Source organism: Larus michahellis, chromosome 4, assembly GCF_964199755.1.
Source record: "Larus michahellis chromosome 4, bLarMic1.1, whole genome shotgun sequence".
Taxonomy (NCBI): Eukaryota; Metazoa; Chordata; class Aves; order Charadriiformes; family Laridae; genus Larus; species Larus michahellis.
Window position 1 is genome coordinate 39906084 of NC_133899.1, and position 26335 is coordinate 39932418.

Consider the following 26335-nt stretch of genomic DNA (forward strand, 5'->3'; position numbering starts at 1 on the left):
AGATTTCTTAGGTAAATTTTCATAGCCATCCTGGTCCTTACTGCAGTTTATCATACTGATTTGTGAATAGTTTGTAAAATTACAAATTATTTTGGAAAAAAAAAAAAATTTTTGATCTTGGTTTAGTCCTTCATAAAAAGCTATCTTGGAAGTGTTTGAGGTTTTAATTTATGAAAATAATATGTGCTGGAGGCGGAGTTTATTTTATCTAAATCACATAATACCTACTAAAAAAAAGTAATGAAGTAACCTATTGGTGTTTTTATTCTTCAGAAATGGAGGAACAGAATGCTGGACCTGGGATTGAAGATTTATAAAGGATTATGGGATTATACATTGAAGAGCCAGCAGGCGGAATGCCTGAATGACTGAAGAAAATGGGTGCTAATGCATCTAACTACCCTCACTCGTGTTCCCCAAGGGTAGGGGGAAATTCACAGGCACAACAGACATTCATAGGTAACTCTTTTCAGTTATTTTGTCACTTACATAAATGACTTGCTGGATTATGTATGCACTGGATTTGATTTGCTTGCAGGAATGTTATGCAGAGTTTTGATTTTTCTAGGTCACCAGTTTGAATCCATTCAAGCTCAATTGTGCATGAAATTTGGTACTGTCCAGTATCTGTTTGGCCTACGTATGCAATGAGTTGATCTGCCATTTGCTAGTAAATAGATGCCAGTTTATTTAAATAAAAGAAAGTGGAGTTTTTTGGTAATTAAACCATGCATGCTAGTTTTCCCAGTTCAAGAGTGGTTGCTGTCTGTTAATATCTGCTGTTTTCTACTCTTCTTCCTCAGATTTTCTGTGAAACTGTTAGAGCATATAAAACTCTTGACCACATTGTAATTCATTATAATATTGGCACTCTGTCTGATATGAGTGAATTACTCCCTTATTGCTAGAAGGGATGTCTCTGATAATAAGCCTGTTAAAGTAACAAGCAGTCTTGAAGACAGCTTTTTCTCCTGTCCTTTTCCTGGGAATTAGGGGTATTTATTGTCCTAACAGTATTACTTACAAACAAGGACCTTGCTTAACTGGAAATGTGAGCTGAAGTACTCTTAAGAATGTATTTTCTCATCCCAGTCATAACTGGGGCAGGTATTACCTTTATGTACTTTCCAGTCTAGTGCAAAAAGACCTCAGTGTAGATCTAAGTACTGTCACACTATAAATAATAAATAGTTCTGTGATGAATCTAAAAGAAGTCAGTTTTTGAGAAGATAACTCTTGCTCTAAAAAAACCCCAACTCTGACAGCCTGAAGAATGATCTTAGCAGTAAATAACATAAATACTTTATAAACACTTTTCTCCTTTATGCCTTGGCTTGCAATGCTGAATAAGTAGTTACTGATATTCAGTGTTACTTCTTTTCTTAATCACCGCTGAAAGCACAGTGATATCCTTACAGAAGAAAAACTGACTTGCTTTGTAATTTTTCTTTTGTCTGCGCTTTTATGACACTCGTAACTTTTAGAGATCTGAGTAGAGGACAGCCCTCAAACTGTTACACGTAAAGGCCTGCGCTCTGGGCTAAAAATTCTGTGCGCGCTGTCGTAGCGTGTCAAGAAAGAACTTCTAGTAGTAACATCTTGGATATCCGTGCTGGGAAGTCCCCCTTAAGGCTTTATGTATTTTAAGTCTGTCAGAACTAACAGGAGTAAAAGGCTTGCCCCAGTTTATATATATGCTTTCTAAAGTCACGCCAAAATTTTTTTTGTCGCGTCTTGGTGTTTTTTATGTGCCTTTATATTAAATGAAGAGAAACCCTTACAGACCTGAAAAGAGGCAGATCTGGGTGCTGAAACACCGTTAAGCAGATTTGAAGAGGGGAGCATTCTAAAGCCTTCATTAAATTCCCCCCAAACTTTCTACTAGTTATGTGGGAGGTCTTGTTGACTACCTTCAAAATAGAAACCCATTATGTATTATGTCATGATAAATTTACTGATCCTCGTTAACAGTTGAAAACGGTGGTTGAGACTTTTTTTTGAGGAAGGTCTAAAAGTATATGGCTGTCTCATCTTGGGCAAGGCAAATGAGTGTTCGTGTTAAAATTCTTGCTGAAATATTCTGATAGTACGGTGACACTTATGAGTGTGCTATCTACAACGCAGGCGTGCATCTCTTCTTCCCACTCTGTGGACTTTGGCTCTTTCTCATCTTGACTCCTGTTTGCGTGATCGGTTTGTGTCTCAGGAGAAAACAGAGGTATCCTAAAATTGATAGCTGGGGTTTTCATTGCTTGTCAGAATAATGATGTTTTAATGTTAAGTCAGCCTCTAAGGATTATTTTTTTTTTTGTGTAGAAGTTGTTAGATCTATTTACTACCCCAAAGCAGAACTGGAAATATGGGGACTAGCGTTCTAGTAGCTGTAGAATATGTATTAGTTGTCTTATTCCTGGAAACTGGATTCAGGCCTATGGGTTTGTTTTGGACATCCTGCTTTACCATTAAAGCACTACACCACATTACATTGTAATCGTAGGATGAATATTAAAAGCTGAGAGCTGATCTGGGAAAGCACAGTAGTTTTGTAAGATGAGCTCTCGTTAGTTGACTTAAAGCTGAATTTCCTTGCCGTTTACGAAGAGTAGATGAATCAGTAAAAATAATGCAGTGCTCTTACTGTAAAAAACACTTTTGTTTAAGCAAAGGCTGAACTAGTCATCTCTTGGTGTTTTGTCTGCAGCATTCAGGAGGAGGATTTCACACCATTTTCTAGGGTGGTACATATGCTCAAGATGTTTATTTTTAAATAAAGCTCTATAATTAGATTTAAAAATGTGTAGGCATGCGGAGGACTAGACAGATACCATTATTCATTGTTGAGTGCCCAAGTAATTTCTCTTGGTAATCATCTGTTTCTTGTAAATATTTATCTGTTCAAAGCTAGATATGGTCTAAGGGCATGAAGTAGCTATTGCTTTTTAACAACATTTAATATATTGGTGCCTTTTAGCATAGAAGTGGGGAATAAATTTCTTTTTCCTACTTCTAATGCTGCTGCCTTGTGAAAGAATACAGGCAGGTCAAAAAGGGGCTCTTCAAAATTCTTTCTTTGAGGGATATGGAGTCGCCAGCTGTTGTGAGCCCAGAGAGACGATGCTGGTACATCCTTACTTCAGCAGTTGTGTGGTGGCACTTTTATAGCAGTGTTTTATCTATTTGTAAGGGTTAATAGCACTGTTTGCAGTACTTCTGATGTTAAATCTTGTAAGTAGTTCAGGCTACACAAATGTTTTAATGTCTTGTGGTAATTCACGTGCAAGTAATACCTCATGGCAGCCTTCCGAGAAGAAAGAAATTGAGACTTCTGCTGTCCTAGTTTTTCTTTAGCAGAATGTAAGAGAATATTCTGCATACTCAAATTTGCCATTAGAATTCAAAATAGAAATGAGCTGGCATGTTCTCTTGAAGCAGAATCTATACTTTTATTGCAAAATGTAATTGATACTCTTTAAATGGAGCAGAAATTCTAGGCTTGTCTCTATCAGCAGGAAACCCAATCTCTACTTTTCTATTGCAATATCTTGTATAGCACGTGGAAGGAATTTTTATAGTGGATTTTGTGGCACAGCCTCTCTGTTGAAATTGTCTTGAGTTACTGCTGTTCTCTTAATTTAAATTGATTTTTTTTAATGTCTTGAAATTTCAATATGATTAATAACACGTTGCCTGATCAAGGAAAATTTAATGTAGCATGGGTAAAATGGTTAGAGGTGTTTCCTCAAAGACAGCAAAGTTCCTTCCCAAAATTTTCACTAATAAATGAATTGTAAAACCATTTTGATGCATGATTTGGGGGAGTCTTAGTTAGCTTGGCGTAAAAGCCAGCATATAAGGTTACTTTAAAATTATTGATGCTTAAATAATAATAGAATTTACAGAAATCTAAGATTGCTGCAGTTGCCAAATTTGAATTGCTCCAGTGTCCACGTGGTAACTAAATGCGCTGTGTTTTGACAGACTGGCCCATAACATCACTGTTAAAATAGCATAGCAAAATAGCAAAACATCAGATCAACCCAAAACAAAGGGAACTGTGAGAGAGCAACGACAGATATAAAAGATATCTATCTTGATATGAAAGATATGAATGATATAAAAGGCCCCAAAAACTCAGGTGGTGGGATATGCTTTGAACTTAAAGATCCAAAAAAGGCAACAAGTAGTGAAACTGCGCAAGTGTACCACTGGAAACATGATAACTATTCTTAATGGAAAATGGACCAATGCTGTTTCAGACAAACCTGTGATTGTTACTGATCTGTATACCACTTGCAAATGGTTTCTTCTTTTGTCTGGAAGTAGTAGTTGGGTTTGTGTACATTATTATTTTTTTTTCCTGGTATGTCTGGGGTTTTTCACCATCTGGCTTAGAGTGAAAATTCTGTAAATACAGTTAAATTAGAAAATAACCCTTTAACGTGAGAGTCATGCTTCTGTTTAAACTATCGTTTTTAACTACTTTTTTACCAAAACATTGCATCAGTTTTCCATTACTTCTAGAAATGCAGATCCTAATTCCTCTTTTTCCTACTAAATTGCTATCAGTGTTACTGTGCATGCAGCTAGCCTCAAACTGACAATCAGCAAAGGTTCATTTAGCAGAACAGGTCAGGGATGTAACACAAATAATGTTGAGGGGAATCTGTTTTTCTTTTTATGATGTTTGGATCATAACATAGTTTCCCTATAAATGCTTTTTGAGGGGAAAAATAATTATATGTGTAGTCTGAGTGTGTAATGCTCTGTTGAAAGGACATCTTTAATAATACAGTAAAACTTACATTCCCCATATTCTTTTAAATGGGGTGCACGCACAAATTAGTATCTGTGGTTCTGTGGAAAGGAGCCCGTTTTATGTGTTTGACTTTCAGCATTACTTGATTATCATATGACAGGATTTTTACTTTCTTGCTAAATTTGCATTGAAAACTAATTCATTGTCCTCGATTTCCCTAAATGTTTTGGCATTGTGTTATCTTTTCTTCCTTTTTTCTTGTGACTGTGATAACTATCTGATGCCAAGTATGCTTTTCTTGTTGAAATGATACTTAATGCTAGAACAGCAGAATTTGAAAAACACTTTGAAGAGGGAGGTGCTACTGTTTCACTGAGATCATACAAGTTTTTAAAAAGGCTGTATTTTTCACTTCCTGTAGTTAATACAATTACACTTGTAACCTTATGACCACAGTGTTCTCTTTCTGCTTGGTTTTTAAAATTGAGTAAATTTAAAAAAAAAAAACACAACCAAAACCCAAATAACTTTCATAGTCGCAAAAAAAAAATTATTTTTGTTCTTAATGGCAAGAAAAGGGCTTCACTCAGGTTTCCAGCTTGCTGAATTATCTGATCTGAGGAGATGGAGAAACTGTGTAACTTGCAGGGACATGGATGGACTGTCTGGCTGTTATGGTCCTTCCTTTTAAATTTAAAGAATAAATGTGTTCAATTTTCTTTTTTGCCTTCAGGGACATCATCCTACTCTCATCAAGGTTATGGCTGTGAATCAAAGCTGTATAGCCTTGACCATGGCCATGAGAAACCTCAAGACAAGAAAAAGAAAACTTCTGGCCTTGCCACCCTCAAAAAGAAATTCATTAAGCGTCGGAAATCTAGCCGATCTGCTGATCATGCCAAGCAGATGCGCGAACTCCTCTCAGGCTGGGATGTCAGAGATGTTAATGCATTGGTAGAAGAATATGAAGGGACATCAGCCTTAAAGGAACTTTATCTACAAGCTAATTTGGCAAGACCAGAAGCCAGGACGCTACAAAAAGACATGGCTGAACTTTATCAGTACAAATATTGTACCGATGTAGACTTAATATTTCAAGAAACTTGTTTTCCTGTGCATCGTGCAATATTGGCAGCAAGATGTCCATTTTTTAAGACGCTACTTTCTTCCTCACCGGAGTATGGGGCAGAAATAATAATGGATATTAACACAGCTGGCATAGATATGCCTATGTTTTCTGCTTTGTTACACTACCTTTATACGGGCGAGTTTGGAATGGAGGATTCAAGATTCCAAAATGTTGATATCCTTGTGCAGCTTAGTGAAGAATTTGGAACACCAAATTCCTTAGATGTTGACATGCGTGCACTGTTTGATTACATGTGCTACTACGATGTGGTTCTTAGCTTTTCATCCAACTCTGACTTGGTTGAAACTTTTGGTGGAAGTCAGAACTGTCTAGATGAAGAGCTCAGAGCTCACAAAGCTATTATTTCATCACGATCTCCATTTTTTCGTCACTTGCTGCAGAGGAGGATACGAACTGGTGAAGAAATCACAGACCGAACTCTACGAACTCCAACTAGAATTATATTGGATGAATCTATCATACCAAAAAAATATGCTAAGGTCATTTTGAACTGTATGTATACAGATGTGGTGGACCTCTCAGTTTTGCACTCCAGCCCTTCAGTGGGCAGTTTAAGTGAAGTTCAGGCTCTTGTAGCAGGAAAACTAAACATGACGAGGGCTGAAGAAGCTATGGAACTTTATCACATAGCACTGTTCTTGGAGTTTAACATGCTTGCACAAGGTATGTAATACAGTCCTTGCTGTAGAATATATGACCTTATTAAAAGATATTTTTTTTTTTTAGCTCTTTGGCAGTGTGAGTATGCCTATGAGTCTTGCAATCAAAAGGAATTCATTTTCCATCTGTAAGTTGTAGATAATGCATCTGTGTTTTCTATGGACAGAAGAAATGCCATGTGAGAGCTTTTCACTGTATTGCACGTCATTATTGAAGCATGCTATTTATGTCAAATATGTATAACTGGTTTTGATACTTCTGATCTTTATCTACTTTCATCTATAGCCCATTGTTTTGGGTGTAAATGATGGGGGGAGGATACAAGAGATCCTTGTTGAGGGGAGGAAATACTTAGACTTGTTATGAAGTGTCCCTATATGTTAACAAGGCTGTAAACTTGAATGATTATTTCTGTGGTTTTTGTCAAATGAGGTACACCAAGCCTGCAATCTTGCAGTTGGAAAGTAAATTTAAACAGCTTAGTGGCACTAGTCCTAGGTCTTTAGTATCTATTTTGTTGTTGTATGGAACTGAAGGCAGGGGCAGTCAGGATTTTCAGACTTAAAGTTTAGAAAACTTCACTTCTGTTCATTATTCCTGAAGATCATGCAGATCTTGATAACATACTTCCTGCACATGGAGGCTGGCCAGAATTATTGCAATTTCTGATGAGGTGTCGGAGCACTGACCAGTGAACTAATAATATCTCTTGTAGTGGCAGGAGCTTTGCTTGCTGTTTCATCTGTTGGTTTTGAGCTATTTAGTGGCCAAATTGTACATAATGGGATATGGCAATTTCTTCAGGCCTTGTTGGTGGGGGATGAGAATTTTAGTTTTGAGCAAAGAAATAGAGAATGGAATTCACCGAGATACCAGCAACATGATTTGTTTAAGCTAGCTTAATTTTTTTAAGAAAATAACTTTTTATAGTAGACCTGTACATCTGTAACTTCTAGCTATCAAATGAAATTTGACAAGATTGAAATCTTTGTAGTATACACTATCAAGTAGACCTCAGAAAAATAGGAAACTTCTGAAGGAGCAGGCAGGAAAAAGATACAAGCACTGCAGGAAGAGATCATGCTTATAATGGGTTCTCCTAATAGTTATCTCAAACTGTGAATGATAAAGATATGGGAAACTAATCCAAACTATTGTATCTTCTCTAGGGGTTGTAACAGGGAAACTAATTTTCAGATGATGCTGAAAGTTGAAATAATACTACTTCAATAAAACTGGCAGAAAATATGGGAGATGAGTTTTCTGGGAAATGCTGCTAGAGGAATGCAAATGAGGTGCTCTTAGGCTCAGAATCATCAAATCATAGAGCAGCCCACGTTGAAAGGGGGCTTGAAAGATCATCTGGTCCAACCTTTCATGGGAAAGGCAGCCTGGATGAGATTATCTAGCACCTTGTCCAATCACACCTTGAAAACATCCAGTGATGGGGACTGTACCACATCCCTGGGGACATTGTTCCTTAGAATGATTGTTCTCACTGCAAAAAATGTCTTGCATCGAGATGTCTCCTGGTGCAACACGTACTTGTTGCTCCTTGTTCTCTCCACGTGGCTCCTTGTGAAGAGAGAGCCTCTGTCCTCTTTTGTAGCTGCTCTTCAGGTACTGGCATACTATGGTGGGGTCCCCCCAAGCCTTCTCTTCCCCATGGAGAGAAGACCTGACTCCTTCAGCCTTTTCTCATAGGGCAGGTTCTCCAGCCCTTTGGTCATCTTTGTGGCACTGCTTTAAGCCCTCTCCAGTCTGTCTGCATCTTTCTTATTTTTATTGTTGTTCTTCTCTAAGTACACCTAGAAAATTAACATCGAATGCAGTGCAGAAGTGGCAAAAAGTTTTACTGCAGTTGAACTACAGTATTAAATTAATTCCTATACGATATTTGCAAGTTAATAGTACTTGAGAACTGGACAACTCAGTATATCACCTGAGAGCAAGAAAGGAAAACTATCTGTAATTAAAAAGGTGGTATAAGTATACAGTTGCTCAGGTTTGGTGCATGCACATATACAAGTGCTAAAAGGATGTAGTGAGCTCAGGGAATACTAATGAGGGAATTAAACTATGAATGAAGCCTTCAGTAAGACACTGAATAATTATGCACTGTTTCATAAATGAACAGGGTGTAATTCTTTCCCTCAGATTGGAAACCTAAAGTGTAAGAACTGTGATCTGGAGGTGCTTTGAAGAAGCAGTGTAGGTTATATCAAAGCAGATAAGCAAAGACAGAGGAGTTCAAAGAGAAGCTTAGGCAGACTTATAGGAAAACAGCTTTTATTTTTTAGGTATTAGTAAATGCTGCAAAACAGAACTGATGTTTTATTTGAGGCAAAGTTTCATTATTTCTGCTTGCTTTGTTGAGTGTGCTTGGATCGGCATGTCCTAAACCAGCAGTCTTTTCAGTAATGCACTGCAGACCAGTGCTGCTCTGGAATATACTTTCTATGAGTCAGCGGTAACAAGATCTTAACTTTTCCCTGGAGGTGTTTCCCCGGTACTAGCTCTAGGGAGGAAGAAGAAAGGCAGCAGCTGGAGTTGTGCTGGGCTGGCAGCACTTCAGCATTTGCGCTCGGGGGGCTGGAACCAGCGAGTACAGCGGTGCGGGCTCAGTCCTGGTGGTCCTCTGGGTGAACCAGAGCTGTAGCGTTTTGGGAGGAAGTAGGGGGATGCAGTGGCCTTTGGAGGAATTTTCTTCCTTCCCCGGTAAATCTGTGTATGACCACAGAAGTGGTGAGCTGGGAGGGTGGGGAGGTTGTTAAATATATAGGGGAGAAATGCAGTAAAATCAGGCAAGAGTTGAAATTTATTATATTATCCAATACTAGCAAATGTAAATTTGGCACCCCTTCAGATACTGAAATTCTAGATGTTAACTTGAACTAATAGGGATTTTACAAATTGGTGCTGCGTTCCCTAGCTACAGGAGAAAGCAGTAAGCAGTCTGTAGAAAATCTCTATATGCCAGTGAAGTCAGTATCTAATAGTTTCCTACTTAATTTGCTGAGTTCATGTTTAGGTCATTGGTACTGTGCTGACACTGAAGAATTATTCAGGTATAATCTTAAAAAGGAAGTTTGATCAGGGGAAACTGTATGCCTGCATTTGACTAACAGATTACTTAAAGTATGCACTTCAGTAGTGACCACTATTCTTGTTTTTGGCACTTAACTTGTAGCACCTTGTCCTCCCTTATTGCAGTACTTAACATGAGGTAGAGGAGAGATCTTGTTTCAGTAGTGTCCCTCCTGTTCCCTGATTTCATAGCTAGCATACTTCTGTGCCAGAAGCTGTCACTCAAACATCTGACTTCTAGCATCGCTCTGCATAATATCTAGAAGAGACAGCATTGCGTAGGTGTTGGAGACCACTCAGCAGGCAGTTCTCATGAAATCTCTTAGCTTGGTCCTCTGGCAGCTCTTTTCTATGCTGTTGTGCTGCAGGTGTCCAGCTTTGCCCCAGTTCTGACCAATCCCATCAGTTGGCTTTTGCAGTAGCTAATGTCTTAAGTTTCTTCTCTAGATTTCCACACCCCCTGGCTCAAGATTTTTGATTCGGTTCACTCATGTTAGCCAATTGCAGACTTGCTAAAGCTTGTCTCCTTGGTTTCCTGGAAAATATTTTTGGGCTGATTATATGTAAGTCTGGATACTCTTTCCAACTCATTTTGCTCACTTTTACTCAGTTTTGGCTGGGTATTTGTAACTGAGTGTCAAGTGAAGTTGATGTATTTTAAAGCTTCTGATCAACTGTTTTCATTTTCAACAGATTTTAGTTTGATTTCTCTTCAGGGACCTTCCTAAGTATCCAGATGTTCTAATTTTTCTTCAGTTTCAGCAGATGATTCAGCTTTGACTCTTTCCACAGAAATCTTCCTATTCCTAACACAGTGATACTGCTTTTTCGGACTATTGTATTTTATTAGATGGTTTTCCAGTGACGAAGTCAGTGATAGTGTGGCTCTGTGCTATGAATCTTTACAGTCCAAGTCAAGTAAGATTTCTTTATTTAGAATTTATCCTGGCTTCAGCTTGATTTGTTTCAGATGATGATAGTCACTTCTTCCAAGAGAAACTGAATTAGGTCTTTGAATGAATTAATTTGAATAAATGAACTAATCAGCAAGCATATCTCATCTATAGAGCTGATCATAGTGAAACCCATTTGTACCTAACCAGACAGAGACTGCTGTTAGGGGTGCTGCAGTATTTAACTACCAAAAAGTGAAGCTCTTCACTGCTTTCACAGAGGCTGTGAGGATTAGAGTCCTCTCCATGAGTTTGTCATACCCCTTAGTGAAACATTTCTGTGCTCTCCCTGCTTATTTCTGCACTTTGCTCCTGCTTTTGTGTCTTTATGCTACCTTGCTGCTCTTGTCAAGTGTAGTGGTGCGATGGCTTTAGCGCGTTGACTCTCAAAGATGAGGTTTAAAATCACTTATCCTTCCTCTTCTGTAGCACAGTTATTAAAACCAGATCAGTTCCCTAGTTCTGTTCATCATGCATTGTTAAAATAATCCCCCCTTGCAGTCTTACTGCACTGCCACATCCACTGCTGTTGCAGAAAAGTTTGACTTCAGGTATGTTAATTTTATTAGATAGCTATGTTAATTAATCCTCTTCTGCATCTTGGCCCTGTTGCTTACTGTCATGAGTAGCTGCACTGAGGCGGTGGTACAGTAAGTTTTTCTGTTACAGGTTTTTGGATACTGGAGCCCTATGAAATAGTTTTGCCCAGGGATCTTTTCTGCCTGCTGATTCCAAGAAGTTTTCTAAAGTAAAGTTGACAAAAAATAGCTTAACTTCAGACTTTTTGCTTTCCTTTTATTTTTGGGTGTTGACTTTACCCTTGACAAGACTAAGAAGTAAGAAACTTTATTTTAAAGCCGTAGTCAGTAGCACAGCTTTTGATCTAGAGGCAGATATCACCTGACATCAAAAGTACCCTTGATCTCAGCAGGACTGAAATGCCAGGAAGCCCACAGTAGTGGTATTAAATACACACAAATGTATTGTGGGAAAATTACAGCAGGAGTGTCAGTTATATATCAGTGCAGTAGGAATGCTCAAAGGAACCAGTCTGGCACTTTCAGCTTTAAAATAAATTGGGTATCATTAAGTAAATATTAAAATAAATCTGACCTATTATTTCCGTACAATGCTTCACTTGCACTCAAGCCTGAATTTATTGCTTAGGTTTTATATTATGAAGATGAAGACTGGAGAATGCAGGAAGTGGAAAAGATCTTCCCTAGAGCAGTTACACTTCAGGGTTATATGCAGGGGTAAAGAATTTGACAGAGTTGTGTAACTAGGCACATAAATATGACATTGCAAATGAATTTTTGCAGAGAAACAGATCTGGTCACTGTTTCCAGGTTTTTCTTCCAGCTGCCGGTGTTCTAGGAAGGATACCGCTTAAATACTGAACAGTGGTGGCTGGTGGTGGTCCCTCTGAACAGCAGCTCTTCCTCCCTCAGCCCTTCATTGTTCCCAGGTTAAGTTCTTCCCTCTGGTTTGTCATGGTTTAGTTGACAGCTTTTTGTTTCCGACTGAGGATTGTTTTCTGTTGAAGCTGGATCAGTTACACTGCCTGCGCTGCTGCTGAATGGGCTTCTTAAGGAATGCTGAAGCCCAGTCAAGGGCCATTATCAATTCACGGCCCAGAGAAGCCAAAGATGTAAATGCAGATTTCAGGCTTCCTAAATTCATGCATTGTGCATGCAGCAGGAGCAAAAGAGTAAATTCACTTTCATTGTTTGGGAGAGAAAACATTAAAGAGCTTTTGCCACAAATATTGAAGGCTTTAAACATGTAACAATTACCTTACATTTCTGATGAAACTTACAACTTCAAAATCCAACTGTTAATATCTTAGAATGTTTAACAGCTTTGTAACTGCCATATCATAAATTAAAATATTTTTAAATAACACAAGTTGCATTGCTTTCATCTGCTCCCTAATTTAAGATTTCAAATGGCTGGATAACATGCTGTCTTGGAATTGACGCAACTTGCTAAGTTCTCACTGTGGAAGGATGGTTAGCATAACACAAAATGCTGCCTGACCTAACTTTCAGATCATATTTTATTTTTGCTTTAACACTTAATCTGAAGTGCTATAAAGTTGTCAGTTTTGTATTTGAATAAAGCAAAAAAAATAGCACTGTATACTTTAACAGTGCCATAATAGATGTACTTGAATTCTGCCTTTCAAGGATGGGAGTACATGAGTGTCTTAAATTTTCGTGCTTAGAAAAGTTATCAGAGGGATTAAAAATAGCTCAGAAGAGGTACTGAATTTAGCAATAAACTTCAGCAGTGTTTGACCACTAATGCCTGTTGAGTCCTCCTTGCTAATTGATCTCCAGTGCTGCTTAGGTCTTGTTTTCTTTTCTGTAAAACATTCATGTAGTTTTGTACCTTCATGTAACCAAAACTTCTGTGCTTCGGAGTTCTAAAACGTGGAGAATAATCCACCTGCAAACTACAGGCTTGGCATCAGTTAGCTATTAACTTAATCTCTTTTTAAAGACTTTTTTCTTTTAAGCAATTTGGGGAAGAGATAAAAAGCCCAAAACCTTCAAGAAGCTAGAAACCTGTAGCATTACTTTATGACAGAGAATATAGTGCTACCAGAAGGGAATAAATGTTAATAACTGGGAAAGTCAGCTTGCATCCAGAAGAGGGATGCTGAACAAGATCCCTCGCTGACAATACAGTTAGAGAAAAGTAGAGGCTGTTCCAGTTGCTGCTTATGTGATAATCACTTAAAAAGGATGACTTGCTGATACTGTTTTTGTAACTGATGTTTTGCATGCTGCTGTGGAGAACCTAAATTCCTATTGCCATGTCTCCCAAGCTGCTTGTATGAGGTCACTTGAGTCTGACAGATTGTTTGGCTGTCAGAAGTTCTACTGCTGCCCTGTCTCCTGCATTAGCCTCCTCGTTTCTGTTCTCTATGCTGGCAGTAGGGTTTGCGCCATTGGGATCTAATGCTGCTGGAAGTATGATTGATAGAAATTAGTTAATTTGTTCATTGAGTGGCCACCCAAGCACCAATGTGACAGAACAGCAGGAGATGCGGAATGTAAGAAGATGACAATCTGGTTTAATACCACTATACAAGGTGGCTAGCTTCCACGACTGCTACCACGACTGCTTCCACAGCCCGAGAGTGTGGGCTGCCTTCTGAAGAATCCTTAGCAAGTACAGGACACGTTTGCGTTTTTAGGTCTGTAAGATGTGGGAAAGGGGCTGAACGAATGTTATCTTCTTTTTTTCCTTTCTCTTCCCATTAGAAGCTTGGTTAGATCAGCCAGGTTGCTCATGAATGGGCGAGACGAATGTCTGTGGAACTTCCAATCATATTGCAGTCCAGAACAGCTACAGGTCGTGCCTCTGTTCTCTACATGCCAAGAAATTCAAAAAGTATGGTTCCTGATTGCCAGCATGGTCTTTCCTAATGCAACAAACTTAAAACATTGAATAGCTTCTAGACTTCAGTTCAGTGTCAAGATGAATTCTTATTACTTTTTTTTTTCTTGGCTCCAGTAGTTTGCATAAATTTAGGGGAAAGGTCTCCACCACAGAAAGAGTTAAATCAAGCCAGCAATTTTGTAGTAAAAACTTTGCTTAATTCCACTTTTGCAAACTGTTGAACGCACTTAATTTGTCTTTAGTAGGTCTGTCAACTGCCTTGATAAGATCCCGAGCTATTAGCTGGCGTGCTAAATGCAGGCTCCAGCTATTGCTGTCTGGAAGGGCTGTGGAACTGCGTTTGAGAGAGAACTAGGGAAGCGGAAAGGACTTGTTTGTAGGCAGGACCTATTGGTATCCAGCAAAAGGAGTGGTGGAATAGCCTCATTTGTCCAAAATGTGATAGGCATCTTTCACTTCTTTAGACTCCAAGTTGAATCTCTGAAAGATAATAATGGTCACAGGAGCTTGCGGTAGAGCATGTTGGGACTCTACAAACAGATCTTGGAAAGACTGTTGCTGCCTGAATATTACAAAATAGTACTCATAGGAGAAAAATGCTCCATTCCACTGTGAAGAACAATATTGTGGCTATTAGAGAACTGCTATTTTTGCCAAGTGGCTGATTGTTAAAGCAAAAAAAAAAACCGCTGCCAAAAGAAAAGAATTGGTTTCCTTCCGTAGCTAGAATTGGGTTGACCCAATTTATTTAGATGTTCAGAAAACACTTCAGTTGTTACCTCGTGCTTACTTCGGAAGAAACACTTTTAATAATCCCACAGTTCTGACACATTGTGAAAATTACTTGGGAAAAGGAGTGTTTCATTTGCTAGGCATCCTGAATGAGCTTTTCACCTGATGGTGTCATATTATTAGTAGTTGTGCAATAATTGGAATTGAAAGAAGAATTGGATTTATCTGTTTCTATAAATCGCTGTTGCTCAGATTTTTGGAACTGCATTTCTCACAGAAATGTAACTTTCTGTCTTTGCAGGGGGCAGGTATCCTTATTGTTACAAAAATAGATATCGGGTATATTCCTGGAATTTGCTGCAAACGTTGTCATTAAGCATTGGCTGTATGTGTTATATTCACTGTAATTTTCAGAAATTTTAATGGCAGAATATTGTTCTCATGACTAACATGCCAGCTTTTTTGTAGTGGTAAGTAGAAATACAACAGAAATGCATTAATAGGACAGGTAAATTTATAGCCTGCCTCATATTTAAACTGATGCTTCCTAGTTCCTTCTTTTTTACCTTACTGTTTAAAATCCCTTTTCAATGACTTTCAGTTCTAAGTAGTTCCTTTGGTAGATACCCTTCTACTTAAAGTAGCATGTTCGCTTGTTACTATGTACTGCCTAATAACTTATCCTTCACATAATTAGTTGCAACAGAAATGGAGTCAACGCTTATATTCTATATGCTGGCCTATGTAGAAAAGTAAGATTTTCTTTTAATTGCATTAATTGCTGCTGGTGTGTCTTACGTGTATGCAACCCGTTCAAAAGTATGTAGTGTCAGGAGAGCCTCTTTGATCTTTATCTTCACAAACATTGATTACCATGCTAAACACTTACTCAGCTTGGTCTGTAGAGATACAGTTCTCTAGAAAACTTTCCAAAGTTCAGTTTTTAAATATCCTTGAAACTGAGAGGAAAATGATGATGTATAAAAAAAAAAAAGTAAAATAATTGCAGTGTAAGCATGCTGCTCTGAACCGTCCGGGGACCTCTCATGGGCATGAGCACAGCTGTAATTTTGTGGCTGTTGTGGGTTGAGGCTGGAATGTACAATTCTAGAATATAATTTTGTTTTTCCTTTAAATTGCTATCTTTATAGTACAAACAGAAGTTGTATTCTGTGTATATGTAAACCAGATGTACAAATGAAATCAGCAAAGTGCTATTGGAGATCTCGAGTTACCAACACTGTGGTACTGTCTGTCTTAACTCAGTAACCCCAAGTACCCATGTTCTCAGCCCTCCCACAGTACGTCTCCCCTCATTTCTTCCAAACATGCTCCGTCTCTCTTCAGGAGACTTAAATATCCCCCACTTCTTCAGCAGACACGTGCTCTGTGAAAGAGTTAATCCTCACACAGCAGTGGGTAGGAGGAAACTATAGCAGACTGCCTGCGAGTCAGAATACCTGTCTCTTGGATGCTTCGCTTTCTGCTTCCCTGTGGGAGGAGGTGCTCTTTCTCGGCACCCTCTGTGCCTTGCTTGATACCGAGACCAGGGTGGTGGCCTTAGAGCAACCAGCCGCTGCTTCCTGCCTTCGCTGTGAGTCAGAAAGTGATGCTTTGCTGCCCTCATCCTGTGCTAGGAGCTGAGTACCAACAGCATGTCACAGCTCTTATTTCTGCTCCTCTGCATGGTCCGTCTGAGAAAGGTCCATGGATGAAAATCCCACCTCTGTTACGGTTGATAGGCTTCTGTGAATCTTCTCTAAACAACAGTGACTCAAATTCAAATCTGCAAGTTCAAAATGTGTTAATGTATATTAACCAAGAGAGGTTCTAGTAGGGCTGAAGTAGCTTTCCAGTTGTTCATCCAGGCATGCCGGCAGACGTGGTGTTTCGTGTGCCTTTAAAAGGTAAATGACTGCATAGTTGGCATCCTAAACCACAGTTAAAATTATTATACCTTTAGTCAGGATTTAATCCCGTTTGCAACCTTGGTCTGTAGGGCACTTCTGTTTTCACTCTCACTGGGGGTCGTATAACCCTTTATATTACAGATTGAGCCGTGTGTATTATTCCTTCAGGATCAAAGTGCCTCTGCAGCAACGTCATTGATTTTGTGCTTTTGTTTCCTAGGCTGTGAAGATATTATTGCTGAGAGCATCTCACTAGACACCTTAATTGCCATTCTGAAGTGGAGCTCTCAGCCCTACGGTTCCAAGTGGGTACATCGCCAAGCGCTACATTTCCTCTGTGAGGAGTTTACCCAGGTCATGACTTCAGACGTCTTCTATGAACTCAGCAAGGACCACCTACTCACAGCTATTCAGTCTGACTATTTACAGGTAACCTGCAATGCAGAATACAGCTGGTGCTGCTTGAAGCAGGGTATGTTATACCACTACTAGAAGTGCTTGGGAGTAGCTCATTTTACGTTGTAGGCAAGCGTGGGTTTGTATGCACACTCAGCGTTCCTTTACAATATGTGAAAACTGAAATGAAGTAGTGATTAAGAAAACTATTCTGTTCCTGGCTTGTAACACAAGCCGAACTGGTGGCATATGCTGCTGCTTAGAAGCCTAATAATAGTTTAGAAATGTCTGCAAATTATTTTATATGAAGCATTTCTGAACCTAGTATTTGCCTTGCATGTTTAAGGGTTTTATAAAAATTATGTGGTGGTAGCAGTTTTGCTGTAACAACGTACATCCTAATTAGGGGCCGTGGGAGCTAATAAGCTAGTAATCATTCAGGAGGCTTAATTTATTTTTTGAGACACACATAAAAATACCTTTTCTTACAAGTATTGCAGAATTTTTTTTTTTGTGACTTTCCTTCAGTGACTGTGTGGTTTTAGGGAGAGGAAACTACTGACTAGTAGAAAGCTTGTGGATTTTTGCTGCTGTTTCTCTTCAGGAGAGACATTTTTGTAATGATCACCAGTCTTTTATAGCTTAAAGAAGATTGGTTTTGTTTGTGGTTTTTTTTTAATTGTTTCCATTCTAATCTTACCTTTTTTTATATACAGCGTTTTTAAAGTGGGTTTTTTAAAAAAGTTTTCTTTACTTTAGATGTTTCAGGAATTACAGTAACAGTACAGTTGATCTTCCACAAGAGTGTGTATTATGACTAAATTTCATACCCTAGTTGTTAAGAAATTAGGTAGATAACTTTTAAACTTTTTCAGTACATGATTTTTTCCTCTAAAAATGTTGAGTGGTTAGCACACGTATATAGGTATGAACAAAGCAAAGTTATTTTGTTTATAGTGTTACTGGAAATGTTCCCTTTGCCTAGATTATAACTTAGTTGGTTTAATTATTTTCATAGCTTTCCAGGCTGTGCAGATGCTGGATTTGTACTGTTAAACAAGAGATCTAAACACCTAGTGTTGGAACTGCCCCTTTTAATTAAATTTCATTCGAATTTAATACCTGTAAGTTTTCACAATAGACAAAGTTTTTCTTTCTATAGGAAAAAAAAAATGTTTCCTTCTTCCTAGGGATTCAATAAGTGACGTGAATCTAGAAATCATGGTGGTGATACACCAGTAGTACTACCTTAAAATATTTGGAGCAAGTGGCGTAGCAGATTGTAAAGTACAAATACTTTGCTCTTGGTACAGTTGTGTTTCTTTATAGCTCTAAAAGACCTCTGTGTGTGATTTTTATTTTTTTTGGTGTGACATAAAGCATAGACAGATTGCTGACTTTCTCTTTCTACCAGGCAAGCGAACAAGATATTCTTAAATATCTGATTAAATGGGGAGAACACCAGTTGATGAAGAGAATAGCAGATCGAGGTAAGGATCTTTTAAACCACACAGTACTAAAACAAATAAACCGAAAAGTATGGATGTTCTTTTTTGTGGGTAATCTGTAACTTAAGGAAATTTAATCTACTTTGTTCATAGTATAGTCAAAACTAAGGAAATGTGGCTGGTAGGTTGGTTTGTGTTTTTGTTTGGTTTCTTTTTTAAAAAGCTTTTTGTTCTCAAAAAGAATGCAGGCATTCTGAGGGAGCTGGGATTGTTTAGGCTCAAGAAGAAAAGACTTTGGGGGGATCTTAGCAAAGTCTATAAATACCTAATGGCAGGAAGCAAAGAAGATAGAGCCACACTCTTCACTCAGCACCCAGGACAGGATGGGAGGCAGTAAGGCATTAACTGAAATACAGGAAATTCTGCTTAAATGCAAGAAACTGTGAAGATGGTCAGACACTGGAACAGGCCGCCTGGAGTAGTTATGGGGCCTCCATCCTTGGAGGTGTTCAAAACCTGACTGGACGTAGTTGTGGGCAACCTGTTCTCCCCTGCCGGGGGAGTGTGGGAGAAGGTTGTGGTTGTGGCTGGACCAGAGTTCTGGAGGTCCTTTCAACCTATATGACTGTCTCTCTCTTTTTTAAGTCTGGTTGATTTCCTGTTCTCTCAAAATTATTTTTCTTGTAACTAATTCATCAAATAAAAAAAAACCTGCAGTATCTTTTCTGTGTTCATGCAGGCTTCTCGCAGTAGTTTTATTCTTAGTTTACTGTATCAACCTTTTGCTTCATTTTGAGTACGTTTCTCCCACAGAAATCTGTGACAGTGAGAAAAAAGCCATCAAGTGGCATCAGTGTTTTTCCTAAAGTAGACATGAATCTATTTTTATTAGCTCAGATGCATATTATTGCTACAGTGGTAACTTCAAGGGCCATCTCACATGCGTTGGATGTGGGAAATCGGTTAAATATGTATTTCCAAAAAAACAAATGCCAAGTAGCTTGTAGTTCATCCCCACCCATGCGGTGTCAATCAGGTAGTACAACAAGATGGACAGAAAGGGAAGAACTTGCCTGCGTGAAAACAGAGGGGTGCTGGTGTGGCTTCTGTCTTTGGAGGGCTGGCCACCTTTTTGAAGTCCACTGATATTGCCTGTGATACAGCTGCTTTTTCGTGGATGTGTTGTATGAAATGCAACAAAAAGTCAGTTAAAATATGTGCTTTTAATGGCCCAAGGAAGTATTAACTATTTTCAAAACAAGCCTTTTTAAGTGTTTGTCTTAAGGCACATTGGAACATAATGGAGCCAGTTAAACAGTAGCAGCCCTGGACTGGGGGAGAAGCTGCTCGTTTGGAGTAATGGTGCAGCTTCCAGGTCTGTGGTGTTCATTAAGTAAACGTCTCATTTCTCTTTTCCGGGATCATCAGATAGTGTGATAAGCAAAAGCAGAAATAAGAGCTATGCCAAGTTTTGTCAGATTAGGGACAAATTTAGTCTAGTAATTTGGTCTGAATTCCTTGTTACCCTCCTGATTTTGCAGATCTGAATATGTGGTGGTGTCAGTCAAATCCCAGAGGGTGTTAGAAATTGTAATGGGCTGTGGCCAAAGTGTGAGCTGCCTGTACTGAAGGGAGGCCGGGAGTGTTTGACAGGTTTCCTCAACGAGTGAAGTTCGTCAAATTCAGGTTGGGCACAATACCTAAAATACAGGTGAAGGTAGTTAACTGGAGAGGGAGAATGACCTGAGTGTGTCATATGTTGTCATCTTGCAATCTCTAGGAAGATACCCATTTGCACCAAACGTGAGTGTGGCCACGAGAGCAATTCAAATGGGCTTGACACAGTTGTTAGGAAGGTGGGTTACACAAGGAGGCTGGAGTAGTTTATCCCAGTGGACTCTTCAGGCCTTAATTTGTAGAAAATAAGTTTCTGAACGCTGCTGGGGAAAGGGAGTGGAGCTGCAGGAGTCCTTGGGGGGGACTCCTATCAGGGACATAAAAATGTTTTCATAGCATAGCTCTTGGTGTAGGGCTTTATAAACTACACCAAACATGACTCTTATATTTTCTTCCTGGTTTATGCTTTGAAACTGACAGCTGTGCAAATGACCTATGCTTGTATAAACTGAAACTGTCTCTACGGATGCTTCATACCAGATTTTAAGGCATGAAATGCTTTTGTGGATCAATGCTGATAAGTACTGTTGATTTCAAATTAGAATTTTCGTTCCTTTTCTATAACTTCCTATAATTCCTGTAACTCCTGCTTTCCTGTTTAAACTTTCTGATGTAAACTTAGTTATTTCTTGTTCCTTCCAACAGAGCCCAATTTACTCAGTGGTACTGCTCACAGTGTGAACAAAAGAGGTGTGAAGAGGAGAGATCTTGACATTGAGGAGCTGCGAGAGATCCTGTCTCCACTTTTACCTTTTGTCCGCATTGAGCACATCTTACCCATGAATAGTGAAGTACTGAGCGATGCAGTAAGTCTCATACAAATACTGTCTCTGGGTTCTTTGTACTTCAGATTCTACAATGTTCAGGTTAATTTATTTTTTTTAAGGATTAGCTCCTAAAATGTTATCGCTCAGAGTAATACGTGTATAACACTTTTTGGTTAAATTTTCTGTTCTTTAAATCTATCAGAAGGCTGAAGAAAAATCAGTAGTGTAAGGATTCAGTGTAACAAATGCATTTCTTGCAAGTTTTTCCCACATTTATACCTAAAAAAACATAAAACCCTTTCTTGATTCTTAAAGATGAAGAGAGGCCTGATTAGTACTCCTCCTTCAGACATGCTACCAACATCAGAAGGTGGAAAGTCAAATGCCTGGCTGCGGCAAAAAAATGCTGGAATATATGTGCGGCCAAGACTGTTCTCGCCATATGTGGAGGAGGCTAAGGTAATAATCATTAAAAACACTTGACTGTTGTTAAATTGGAGTCATCAGGGGGTTCTGTAACAGGGAAGGATTTTGGTGTGTTTTGTCTCTCTTTGCATGTACTGGCCTAAAATACTAACATTTTCAATTTAACAAGACTTACAAGATTGATCATCAGGCTCAAGTCTCTAGAACTGGTCAGAAAAATTTCAACAAAATTTTTTTTTGTCGAAATTGAAATGTTTGCGAGACAGATCTTGATGAAATTCCACCGGAAACAAAGCAGCGTTCTGAGGGAAACCTCCCTGGTTTCCAGCCAGTTTGCCGGCCCAGCTCCTCGGCAGCCCTCCTGGCAGGCGGATGGCAAGGTGAGAGCCTGAGAGTCCCAGTTTGCAGCTAGTCAGCAACCTTGGTGCCAGGTCTTTCAGGCTCCCCAGCTCCCACCAGAGCTGGGTGGAGAACTCCTATTCCACTCAGCAGGGGACTCTGATATTTCAGCTTCTTGTTTGAATTGGAACGTAGCCAAAATTCTTTTGATCCTCTGCAAAATGGGATAAATATCTTGTGTCCAATTTGACTGAAGTCCTTCGTGTCCCGCTCAGGCAGTAGTTTCCCTATTTGATATTTGCATTAGTTCTGTCAAACTGAAGATCTTGTAGCATCTCTAGTGACATTCAGTGACAGGGTGGAGGTTGCTCTGTGTGGGGCAGGAACATGCCATATTCTGTTTGACAGAACGTGACCCTTGTAGGTCACTAACAAATGCCACTGCTTAAGGCAGCTCTGACTTAGGTCAAGAGCTCGTGAGCCCCAGCAGCGCAGGTGACTGCAGAACAAGAGGATCAGGTGAAGCCGTGCACATCCACATTGCCTACAAACTCTGAGCATTGCTCTGGTGAATTCAAAGCTTTTGCCCTGTGCTTAAGAAAGGAAATATTTTCTATGGGTGTGAGTTGTCGTTGACATCCTCTTTGAGGGGAGAAGTAAAACCGCTTGGCATTTTGCGCACAGAGGTTAGAGAGCACCAGGTGGCACTAGAGCAGCAAAGGAAGACTAGCCAGTTAAAATTTTATCTTTGTCTCTTGGATTGTTAAAACTAACAAAAATGTGTTAAAGAACTTGTGATAAAAGCTTTGACTCTTTTAGTTTTCAGATATATGGTATGGGAGTGCTCTAATAGTAATCTTAAAGGAAAAAGTGCATTATAAATTCCACACGCACACGCCCCCGTCAGGAATTCTACTTGTTTCCATTAGTTTCATATTAGGCTGTTAATATTTTTAAAAGCATCGTTAGCTGTTTTAACCTTAGAAGGGTTAAACTTATTATCTGGTAACTATACTCCTATTCATAGTTTAATTCTTGTGAAATGCAAAAATTGTGGATGAGTGATTTCTGATTATATTTTTAACTCCCCTGTTAGTCTCCCATTGTTCAAATTAAACCCATTTAATGTTAAATGACACTTTTAAAGGAGTATGTATAAATTCCTGTCTAGTCTTTTAAGACATCTGAAGGAAACAAGTTTCATTTTCAGACTAGTGCTTTCTACTGAAAGGCACAGAGAGTTGAGAGCTGTCAGCAGTAATTGAGACAGAGTCCAGAGGGTCTGGCCTCGAGAAGGTTACTTCTGATCTGACAGGTACAAAATAAACAAAACAACCTTCCCAAACTTTATTCACCTGCCTGCTCGTAGCTCTGAAACTCAACTCTGATCATGTCTGGAAAACGGAATAGAAAATGCAGTGGAAAAGCCAAATACTGTTTGGGACCTGGTTAACGGTTTAGACGCTGTTAGACTTGTGGCCTCGGGACCGCGTTTGCAGCAGGTCCCGCTGGGGGTGTGTGCAGTGCCTTCATGAGGGCTCTAATGGCTGTCGTTGCAGTCAGTACTGGATGAGATGATGGTGGAACAAACCGATCTCGTTCGTTTGCGGATGGTTCGAATGTCCAATGTGCCCGACACCCTTTACATGGTAAACAACGCGGTGCCGCAGTGCTGTCATATGATTACCCACCAGCAAGTTAGCACTAACCAGTCCAGTCCTCCTTCAGTTATAGCCAATGAGATCCCAGGTAAGGCTGTAGATCACTTGCAACACCGATTGATCTTGTGTGAGTGGGTGGGGGCTTGGGGCTGGGGAGAGTGAATGTGAATTATTGAATATTATGATTTTCTCAGAGAATGGTACTGCTCCATTTGGCCTTCTTCCCACCCAGCGGTAGTCCCTTTTGGTTTGGTCTACTCTGAAGACATTAACTATTTTTGGATGCCATAGTAAGTAGTTAGAAAGTAAGCTACTGGAGGGGTTAGTATTTTAACCCACTTCAGATGAGCAATGTGGAAAACCTTGGACTGATTAAACTTGCTCTAGGACACTTGCTGGAGCCTGGCTCTCTGTTTCCAGAGTGGTTCTCTGTTTTCTCCAACCAGTCGTCTCATAGTCGTCTACCTTGTAGGGCAGTCAGCTTAACTCAGTTTCAGAAAAATATTTGAAGTAGGTGCTCAAAACACACTTTTTTTTCCTTGTTTTACCAAATCCACTTTAGCTTTGAAGTCAAACCAACTTGATTCCTTGTGTGGCAGAGTAAGTTTTCATGGGTGGAAGTAGATATGGCCTCTTGACTTTGAGATACTTGGTGTGATGTTCCCCATAGGCAAACCAGGGAAATACAGTCATAAAACTACTGTAATATATTTTGCTGATTACGCATTTGATCTTTTGGTGTTGAACTGGAAGAAGGTATCTGGTGGGATTCACAAAACATCTAGGTCTTCCCGCCTTTCCCCATCCCTATTAATACTCAATGTGCATAGAGAATACACTGGCAGAACTTGTGGCTGATGACAAGTTGGGAGGATCGTTGGATGTCTTGGAGCGCAGGATTAGATACCTAAATGACCAAGATTAAATTTAAATTCAGTGAAGAAAGTGGGAAACATTGTGCTCATGTAGGTGTAGCCAGCTGTGTGCGAACAGGATGGCTAAGGGAAGCTCCATGGAGAAAAGGCTGAAAGTCAACATTAAACAATTCCGTAAAAAGCAACCGTCATGCTAAAATGCAAAACCAAATATGCCACAAGACATGTGAAATAATTTGGTCTCAGATGGAGCACTGTGTGTAGCCCTTTAAATGGCCATACTGGACAAGGTCAAGGATTTGTCTGTCTAGTCTAGTATCCCTATCCCAGCAGTCACCAGAAGTGAGCGCATAAGGAAAGCGTAGCAGCAAAACCACATAAAATAATTTCCTGTAAAATTCTGTGTGTTTTTCAACCATTTGCAGCTCAGAGGTGTCCTATGGTGGATGGCGTTTCTGTGCAGTTAGTAATTTTAAATGCGCTTTTAACCCATGAGCTTATGCAGTCTTTCGTTAAACTTGCATAAACTTTTGGTATCCATTTTTAGATCAAAGTACCACATTTCAGTAGATACGGATCAGTTTGGGAGTGTGTAGAAAAGCAATAAAGATGACATGCCACCAAGGAAACGGTCATCTTCCTCCCTCCACCACTCCCCGTTCCCCATTTTATAAGCTCTTTGTTATAACAATTACGTCTCCTTTCAGTCAACTATGTTGAAAGGAAGCAGGTAAACTAATCTTACAGATGCTAGAACCAGGACAAAAATAATAACTTTAAATTGCTGCAAGAGAATTTAAATTGAGGTGTTAGGGAGATTTGAAACACTGTTTAGTTAAACACTGCAGTAAGTTTTCTAGGAAGATTTGTGAAATGGTTTTGATCTATTCATTTCTTGTGATTCAGGACGAGACTTGATAAAGCTTAGAAGGAGCTTCTGAAAACTTCTGTAATTTTGGAAATTTATAGCTGGGGCATCTCAGCAGTACACTACAGTACTCAGACTCTTTCCCCTTCCCTCTTCAGAAAAGCACAGATATACTCACCACGAATTGAATGTAAAGTATTTCGTCATAAGATGTGACTTTCACAATGCTTTGCTTCATCTTAGTTTCCAAAGAAGTTGAGAAAAGAAACAGGGTCTCAAAGGTCTCAAATGTTTTGCAAAAGTTCTTCTGTTCTGAAAAAATCTGTCTCTGTGGGCAAGTGTGAGACACCTTAATCAATCTGAAACTCCACTACTGCGTAATTCTGTACAATTTAATCCATAGGAAGTATTGCCAGCCCTTTGATTTGAGCATGGGTGTGAGCTCTCAGCCTGGCCAGTAGTAGTTGGAGCACAGTTATTGTGTCCTGGTAACCTCCTGCTCTGCTTAATTCTGTAATTAAGCAAAAAAAATGATTTTTTTTGGTCAACGCCTTGTGCTAGGAAGGGTAGATGGAGCCCAATTAATTTGAGGAGATTCAGGCATGTACCAAACCTGTAACTTGTAGAGGAATCCATCCCAAAGCACAGGTGGAGTGCAGGAGCTGGCTGGAGGGAGAGCTAGGCATCATCTCCTCCATGCCCTTTAGGCCAAGCACTTACAACAGAGGATTCTTTACCGCTTAGGTGTTCTCCATCTGGCACTTGCATCTTCCTTGTCTCTGCTGCCTGGGGACTATATTTGCATAAATGCTATTAGCGGCGTGTCTTGGTGCTCTTCTTACAAAATTATTGTAAAATGAGTTCAACCGCTGATGAAGTCTGTTCTGCTTTGAGGCTGTAGTGTTCTACAGGTTGCCCTAGGTATTTTCCAGTTTGAATTAGAAATCCTGGAGCTGACTTGAAACAATTTTAATTTTTATATATGTAATCCCTCTTCCATGTGTGTCACATGAATAATAGTTAAAAAAAAAACAAACCAAAAAAACACCCAACCAGAAACAAATCTGAGTTTGAGAAGACAGCACTTTTTCATTAAAAACCAAGATGATTTTTATACCTATTAGTTTGGAGAACTGCTTCAAATTTCTCTAAAATCCTCTTTTTTTCAGTGTTAGCAAAATGCTGGTTGTAGCTAAACATCTGGCTGCTAAACTAGGAT

The 26335-nt window shown here is 39.3% G+C and overlaps 1 protein-coding gene across 3 annotated transcripts in view; it reads left to right on the forward strand.

The window, feature by feature from the left end:
* The window catches only part of BTBD7 (BTB domain containing 7), a 54828-nt gene that overhangs the window by 19985 nt on the left and 8508 nt on the right, over nucleotides 1-26335 (forward strand). For 2 of the 3 annotated variants that reach the window (XM_074584143.1, XM_074584145.1), the window contains exons 2-9: nucleotides 274-459; nucleotides 5490-6569; nucleotides 16880-17088; nucleotides 18470-18545; nucleotides 20826-20986; nucleotides 21263-21406; nucleotides 21640-21753; nucleotides 23272-23461. In XM_074584143.1, the coding sequence (XP_074440244.1) occupies nucleotides 378-459; nucleotides 5490-6569; nucleotides 16880-17088; nucleotides 18470-18545; nucleotides 20826-20986; nucleotides 21263-21406; nucleotides 21640-21753; nucleotides 23272-23461 (2056 nt within the window). In that variant the 5' untranslated portion in view covers nucleotides 274-377. The remainder of the gene's footprint in view (nucleotides 1-273; nucleotides 460-5489; nucleotides 6570-16879; nucleotides 17089-18469; nucleotides 18546-20825; nucleotides 20987-21262; nucleotides 21407-21639; nucleotides 21754-23271; nucleotides 23462-26335) is intronic. The other variant, XM_074584144.1, reaches the window with a different exon arrangement.